Below are 8623 nucleotides of genomic sequence, written 5' to 3' on the forward strand. Positions count from 1 at the left end.
TTTTGAGAGTCTCTGTTTGATGTGTGTGTGTGTGTGTGTGTATGTGTGTGTGTGTGTGTGTGTGTGTGTGTGTGAGAGAGAGAGAGAGAGAGAGAGAGAGAGAGAGAGAGAGAGAGAGAGAGATAGTGCAATTTTCTGAAAATAGCCACTAGGTCAAAATCAACCTTATACGACAAATATCTACCATAAATGTTTGGAGCTCCATATGGATATTTCTTGATGGCAGAATGTCTGCTATATTGCATGCTATTTGAGTTGGAGTCTATAATTTATTCACTTGTAAAACTCTGTGGGGAATTTTGGTGAAGTATCCCTCATTCCTTCCTCATATAATGATATTTGTATTGTTCAAAAAATACAGAGTAAAGCTCTTTGTTAGAGGCAATCAGTACGTATCAGGCAAAGAACACACAAACTGCAGACAAGTGAGAAACTCAAACCACAGCACTCACTCTTGGTCAATTTTACTCCAGGAGAAGTACTTAGCTTTCTTTCCTTAGCTGTACCTCATCACTTGCCCTCTGGGTGAATAAGGATGTCACTTCCAGAGAAGGCTCTACAACAGTATACTAGAATATCCCATCACCCCAGCATTCCTAGATTCTCTTATGTAAACTTTGTTTATCAAACTGACCTGTGCTTTTAAAATTTGGCAGTGCAGAACACAAATCCCGTCAGAGCACTCATAAAGATAGAGATAAGTGTTTTTAGACTTTGCTGGAAAGTGGACAAGGGGAACCTGTGCTACTTCAAAAGAGACTGTGGAAAGACACCATCAGCTGGTGTCCTCAGACTGTGGACCATTTCTGGGGGCAGACAAAAGGGAGTGTAATATCTTTTTCCACTTGATGGAAATTAAGTAGTAAATTAAACTAATGAGTTGAAGACTTACTGGAGGCAAAATAATAGACAGTTGATCTTCCAGGGTATTCTCTGGTCTTACCATTTAATTAATTTCTATCATCTGTCTGCCAGTAAATACTCATGAGTCATGCCCTCATATCAGCTCTCAACAAAGCCACCTATGTCTCACAACTATTATTGCAAGTGGCATTTTATAGTATTATTTATACCGTCTTGTCTGATACCCAGACTCTAATGTGACTTCTACAGATGCACGGGTTAAAGTAAGAACGTTCCAAGAAAGGCATTTTTTAAGACACCTTATACCTCTGATCCTTTAATGAGGCAGTGGGATGTCACCTGCTTTCTTCTCAGCTTTTCTAGAGCTCGTTTCATATCTGTATTTCTCAGCGTGTAGATGAGAGGGTTCAGCATAGGTGTGATCACTGTGTAAAACACAGAGACTACTTTATCCACAGAGAAGGTGCAAAATGGCCTCAAGTAGATGAATACACAGGGCACAAAGATCAAGCTGACCACTGTCAGGTGAGAGGCACAGGTGGACAGTGCCTTGCTCTGGCCCCGATGGAGGTGAGTTCTCAGAGCGAGTAGGATGAGAGCATAGGAGAAGAGCAGGACCAAGAAGCAGGCAAGAGACAATATGCCACTGTTAAAGACCATCAGCACCTCAGCCAAGTAAGTGTCCATGCAGGCCAGCTTGATGACCTGAGGGACATCACAATAGAAGTTGTCCAGTTCACTGGGACCACAGAAAGGCAGTTGGATGACAATAATGAGCTGTGTGATAGAGTGGATAAAACCTCCACACCAGCAGGCAAACACCAACCGAAGACGCAGGTGGTTATTCATGACCGCTAGGTAGTGCAGAGGGTTGCATATGGCAACATACCTATCATAGGCCATTACAGTCAGCAGAAACATCTCGCTGGCTCCCAGAAAGTGAAGGAAGAAAATCTGGGCCAGGCATCCTGAAAAGGATATTGTCTTCTCCTTCTGTAGGAAATCTCCTAGCATTTTTGGTACAGCAACACAGCTCAGACATAGATCAATGAAAGACAGGTGACTTAGGAAGTAGTACATGGGAGACTGGAGCAGATGAGCATTGGCCTGTACCACCATCACTATCAAAATGTTTCCCAGGATAATAACAGCAAAAATCAATAAGAATGCGAAGAAGAGAAATAACTGTAGCTCCCAGGAAGATGACAGGCCCAGAAGAACAAATCGTGACACCTCAGAGCTGTTTTCATTTTTCTTCAAGCCAAGAATATTGAACGACCTAGTGTAAGAAAAATTAAACTGGATTAAGCTGATTAAATTAGGCAAATAGAAAAATGATGAGAAAGAACTTCTTGCTTGTCTGTATGTACACTGTGCAGCAGATATCAATCACACTAAACTGAGAAGAGAATTCTTCTTGAATAAGGAACTGCTTTGCTTTACAAAGACACAGACATTCTCCCATACCTCTCACCTTCCTTACCGCCCCCCCCCCCCAACAGAATCACTCCATAGATAGGGAAGCAGAAGCTCTATAACTGGAGGAGACAATGTTCTGTCTAAAGTCAGCTCTGGGAAAATACAAAATAAGACAAGATTAGTACTTTCTTTTTGTTTTTATACTTTAAAAAAAGTATTAAATTTTACTTATTTATTTTGTATATGTGTGTACATAAATGTGTGTGGGTACATGTGCACTGTGGAATACATGTGAAGGTCAAAGGGTAACTTTTGGAAGTCTGGTCTCTCTACCACATGGGCCACAGTGATGCAATCCAGGCATGGCAACTGTCATCTTTACCTGCTTAGCGATCACACTGATTTAAGTTTTGTATTTTCTTATTCCCACCAATCCACTCAATATTGTGGTTCTTTTGAGATATTCAAAGAATTTGTTTAATAAAATCATTTATACTCGATGCAAAAAATTGATATTGAATATGTGGAAAGGTATCTGAATTTCTAAAAGAAAAAAATATTTAATAATAAGAAATCTTTCTTCAAAATATTGTATTAATAATAAACATATGTGAGGAGGATTGGGGGCTGACATAGCTTTCTGCCACTGTGACTGTTCTCTCCACTATAGACAAGTCAAAAGTTCATCCAACTCTACAGTTTAAACTAGAAAATAAAACAAAGGAAAAACACAAAATGAGAAATATTGGCTTCCGTGTGTAGAGACTCTTGAGCTGTGCTATAGTGGGATTCCTCAGTCTTCCTTTGCTGTATCGAGAGTGAAAACTTTCTTGAACAAATGCCCTCTTGATGGTTTTTGTTGTTTCATGTGCTTTTTGAGGGAGGAGTCTAAAATGTTTAGTTAATAGGAATTAAGTGTTTATTATAACTATCAAGTAATTTCTAACATAATATTGTATATACTCAATAATCTATAAAGAACATATATAATAAATAAAATATGCATATGATATATAAACATGTACATATAAATCTCTAACATATAGATGTATATATATATATATATATATATATATATATATATATACATATGTATTCAAATTTGTGGGTTGATGAGATGGCTGCTGCCAAGCCCAATGACTAGAATTCAATCCCAAGACGCACATGGTAGAAGGAAAGAATTAACTCCAGCAAATTGTCATTTGACCTCTGTACATGTGCCACATATACCCATCCCCCGCATAGGCACACATTCACACACAAAATAAATTAAAACTGTAATTTACATTTTTATACTGAAGAATTTTCTGAGGTTTGCTTCCTATGGGAAGATGTAATTAATGTATTGCTTTTATTTCAAAAGTATAGGTCTACAGAGAGATAACCTTATATTAAAATAGGTAAGATTAAAATTAAACCATAAGTGTAGATTAAATAAGAATGTATAAATGTATTTAAGCCTACATGACTACAAGCCATTTAAAGTTTTAGTTAATGACCTACTTTTCTAAAGTAATATCTAATCTTACAGAATTTCAATGCTATTTATATTTAGTTTCTAAGTTTTATTGTAATAATATCTGGCTAAGAATGCTTTCAAATTTTTATCGTTAAAAAGATATAATAATATCTTTTGTGTTTGATTATTTGAGTTATTGTTAAAGTATGGACTAGACAGTGCTTGCTATAGATTGTTTTTTGCTGATTCAAGTCATGCATTGCCTTCAGATAATATAAAACGTAATACCAACAATGCCCAGGTTACATTCAATATATGATAAAATTAGTCTGTTTTATAATATCTTGCAGCTTCTATGTTTCTAAAAATCTCTAATCACAGAAAGGTGATGAGCCTCTGAATGTTCTATGAAGGATACAGAATCCTTTAACATGAATGAACGCCTACCACTAGATCACCTTTCACTATCATATGGTCCTGTCACTCCCCTTTCCTGGTATGTATTAGAAAGAAATAAAATCAGGATCTGAAGAGATTTCTGATCTTCCAGGTTAACTGCAGCATCATTAATAAGAGACAGAGAATGAGAACACTCAACCACCCCATCAACTGATGGACAGATAGACATAGACACAACAGCACAGTGTTTAAAAGAAGATGAAATTCTGTCATTTGCAACAACATAGAGAGAACTGGTGAAAATTACATAAGTGAAATAAGCCAGGCAAGAAAAATGATCCTGGTCTTACCCACATATGGAGTCTATGGAGTCTACAAGACTGAGCTCATAAAAGTTGAAACACAATGCTGATTGTCAGAGGTCAGTGGAGACGTTATGCATGTTGGAGAAAGGTTGATCTAATTACTGAGTACCTAGCTGTAATTAGATAAAAGAAAGTTCTGGTATGCAACAAACAATATGGACAGTCTCCTTTACAAAACCAGAAGGGATGGTGAACATTTTCACACTAAAACAAATGTTCTAAAATATTTTTAGAATTCACCTGATCTTCATCACACAGTGCACACATGTATCAAAGCATCATGCTTTCTGGTTAATATTTATGGTTTCTATGACTTATGTATAAGTTAAAAGTCAATGTGATTTCAAATTTTTCCCTCCTAAATTCTACAGAACTGGGCAAATAAACATTTCAGCTTCATTATCCCATTCCAGCCTATCAGCCTACACTTCATGCTGCATACCCCAGGAATAAGAGGAATTTTCAGAAGTCAGCAAAATGTGTTTATATTTACATACATCGAAGAATGAAAACTTCTAGTAGCAAATGTGTGTTTGGGGAAGGACCCCACTGCACAAAGGGAAAAAAAACAAAAGAAGCTCTTCATATGATCCAGGTACTTACTAAGAGCTGGGCAGCTGGTCTCTGACCTTTCTAAACACAGATCTAAGGGCTGGAGAGAAGACTCAGCAGGTAAGGGCACCCACTTCTCTTCTAGAGGAACACCATTCACTCCCCAGCACCCACATGGTGGCTAACAACCATCCATCACTCCCTCTTCAGGGGATCCAACACCCTCTTCTGGATTTCAAGGATCCTGAAAATTGTTTTCTTAGATTAAAATGATAAATACCAGAGCATATAGATTAAAAGAATAAAACCAAAAAAGCATGTTAAGAGCATCAAAACCAGAAAGACCAGGATAGTGAGTGTGGTTTTCATAAACATTCTTTTGATGGACTTACATCATTGCTTATATGGAATGATGCGCTTTGATGAAAATAATGTGATATCTTGCTACTCACCACACCTGTGGTGGAGAACACAGTCATCTTCAGATAACCAGCCCAATCACCAAGACTGTTTCATAACAACTTCCTTATAATCCAGTCTCTAGTTAAATGAAGGCTGTGTGAAATAGCATTCCTGTCTCTAGGGCTCTGGCTCTGTATGAGAGTCTAGTGGTCATTACATCACTGTTCACACTAATGAGCGCTGAGATTCCCTGGGCTGCTGTTGTGTGAGGTACTTTCATCTCAGTTCTTGGTAGGAAGCTGACCTGCAATCTCTGGGCTCCAAAACTCTAAGGCCAGAGGCATAAACCAGCCCAATTTTAAAAATTTTTCTTTGAATTGATTAATTTGGAACTTTATCTGCCAACCAATTTCTATGTCTCAGTCTCTGCCTGAATGAAAAGTCTGCCTGTTTATAAACCAGCAATATTCCTGAAGGGATAGAAGTTGAAGTATTAGCACCAAGCTACCTGGAAACTGTAGAAGAAACATCCTTCATAACGTTACCGATCTTGATGCATACCTGAGTGTCTGGTAACACCTCAGGCAGCTTACCTGTGCTCACATACATATTTATCTAGAAGAAACAGTCATTATTTTTAGTGAGTGACAATTTTAATAAGTTGCTTTCCTCAAGGTATGATTTTTACATTTTTAGTTAGAATAGCAATTTATCACTTCCCATTTCTTCTCCCAGCCCCTCACAGATCCCCTCCCTCGAATCCCTCCCAAGTCTCCAGCAACCTCTCAACTTGATATTTTCTTTTTGTTTGATTATTATTGGTGTGTAAATATAAAGTATATATATATATATATATATAATTGTCAGCATAAAAGTATGTATGTATATAATTGTCAATATAAAAGTGTAATTTTAACAATAAAATATACAATTCTCAAATTAAGGAACATTAAGCACTCTTTTTAATCTGCTTGACTGTGAATGGCATACAGAAGATTAGCAAGGCCATATCAAATAAGATGAAAAATATTACTTTAAATAATCAGAAGACAAAATGAACAATGAAATTAAAAATAAATTAAGTATATTTTAGTTAATACCATGAAGAAAAATGTAATTTTGGCTCTTTTCTACCACATATAGAGAAAATTAATAAAATATAAGCAACCTCCAAAAAGTGTATTTCGGTGGTGGCGCATGCCTTTAATCCCAGCACTCGGGAGGCAGAGGCAGGCGGATCTCTGTGAGTTCGAGACCAGCCTAGTCTACAGAGCTAATTCCAGGACAGGCTCCAAAGCCACAGAGAAACCCTGTCTCGAAAAACCAAAAAAAAAAGTGTATTTCACAATATTTATTCATTGCACTTAAATTGTATTTGCCCCTACTTGTGTATATATGTATAGCAAGCACACATAATAAAAGCAAATTTTCTCATCATAAATATAGCAAATAGCATTCAATCACTAGTAAGGCCTGAGTCATAACATGCCTGAGAGTCACACAGTAGTTCAGGATAACATCTTCAATCCTTTTTTCATTTCTCCACTTCCAGTGTGCCAAGGATTGGTATTTAGACAGTTTGGAGGATTTTTGCAGGACTGCTTCTGGCATGCTCTTCGAACACTGTCCAGATATATCACTTAGATGAGAGTAAATAGAAGTCTAGTCTTGTAATAGTATCTTAAAATAAAAGTTATTGACATAGAGTCAGCATGGAAAACATACTTGGCATATTTTACTTTCTTTCTTCTACAAAGTTGAAGTTAGTTCTAAGATCCAAAGAACCTACCACTGACTTTCATGTTAAAATAAGTGCAGGACGTACAGCATGGCACCAGGAAGGTGCTTTCTTGTCCCATGGGCTCGAAGCTTCCTCTGAAAGTCAGGTACCATTAGACTCCTGTAACAGTCCATCAGCATAGGTTCCAGAGCACATTTAGGAAAATATATTATTGTTGCTCCTAGGGACACATAAGTCTGTGGCTTATCACCAGACATTATTAAGTCACTGACTGTCTTCTGCTTCTAGAAAGAAAATTAACAATCACGTTTTTCTGTAAGCAGTGTTTTTTGAATGCTTGACACTGGCTGTTATTGTATTTTTAGGGAACAGAGCTAGAAAATTAGCACAAGAAAATTTGTATTCTAAGAGTACAGGGAATATAATCTAAGGAAAAAATAGATTTTTTTCTTCAGACTTGTAAAACTTACTGTTGCAACTCAAATTTTCTGTGGTTTCACGTTCTTTCACATTATGTCACAATGAAATATTTTTACTTTAAATAAATTATTCTTCTGTGGTGCTATTTTGTTTGTGTTTTAGCAAGTAAAGTTTGCCTGAGGATCGGGGTGCAGAGCGAAACCTCTAGAGGCCAGGCAGTGGTAGCGTACACCTCTAATCACAGAAGTTGAGAAACAGAGGCAGAGGGATCTCTACTAGTTCAGAGCCGATCATCCTGGGCTACATCAAATTGAATCTGTCTAAAAAAGAAACGGAATTCACATAAAGATTATCCCAGCACTTGAGATCCCACACCTTTAATCCCAGCTCAAGGGAGGTAGAGACAGGAGTGATATGGCTAGTCAGAGGGAGGCATATAAAACAGGAGGAGACAAGAGCTCGGTGTAGTCTGAGAATTGTCCTTGTAGTCTGAGGATACAGTCTGAGAAGACAGTCTGAGGACAAGATCTACTCTTTGATCTGAGTATTGGTAGAGGTAAAAGGTCTCTCTGCTGTCTGGCCACACTGAGTCTCTGATATTTCAACTTTCATCCCTAATTATTTATTAAGACTAATTAGAATGTGTGCTACATTCTTCTTTGATTTTAACAAACAAAAAAAACATTCATTATTTTGTAAACATGTTGTATTACTTGTATTACTTGTATAGCATAAAACATTAATGTCAATGACGTCTTTGAACTGAATTAATCACTACTTTTACTTATAACCATTGGAAGATAGATCTTTGATATTTGAGAGTTATCTGTCACTCATAAGTATCTCAGCATAGAAGGAATAGCACATATTTAACAAATACCTACAGTCACATATATTCCCCTTAAACTTTTGAGAAAAAGCAAAACTGAACAACTTTGATTGACCAAAAGGAAGGCAACATTTTACCAAATGGTAAAAAATAAAAATATAAAAAAAGGCAAG

At 36.9% G+C, this 8623-nt stretch overlaps 1 protein-coding gene across 1 annotated transcript; it reads right to left on the bottom strand.

Annotated features, from left to right (window-relative positions):
• Positions 1-1164: 1164 nt before the first annotated feature.
• Positions 1165-7458, bottom strand: LOC121438562 (olfactory receptor 4Q3-like). The gene is given in 3 exon segments (XM_041638812.1): positions 1165-2192; positions 2195-2235; positions 7286-7458. Coding segments are annotated over 3 exon segments (1242 nt in total).
• Positions 7459-8623: the final 1165 nt, after the last annotated feature.

This window comes from Microtus oregoni, unplaced genomic scaffold (assembly GCF_018167655.1).
Source record: "Microtus oregoni isolate MIOR12 unplaced genomic scaffold, Mior012 000056F_ref0000123, whole genome shotgun sequence".
NCBI classification, from domain to species: domain Eukaryota; kingdom Metazoa; phylum Chordata; class Mammalia; order Rodentia; family Cricetidae; genus Microtus; species Microtus oregoni.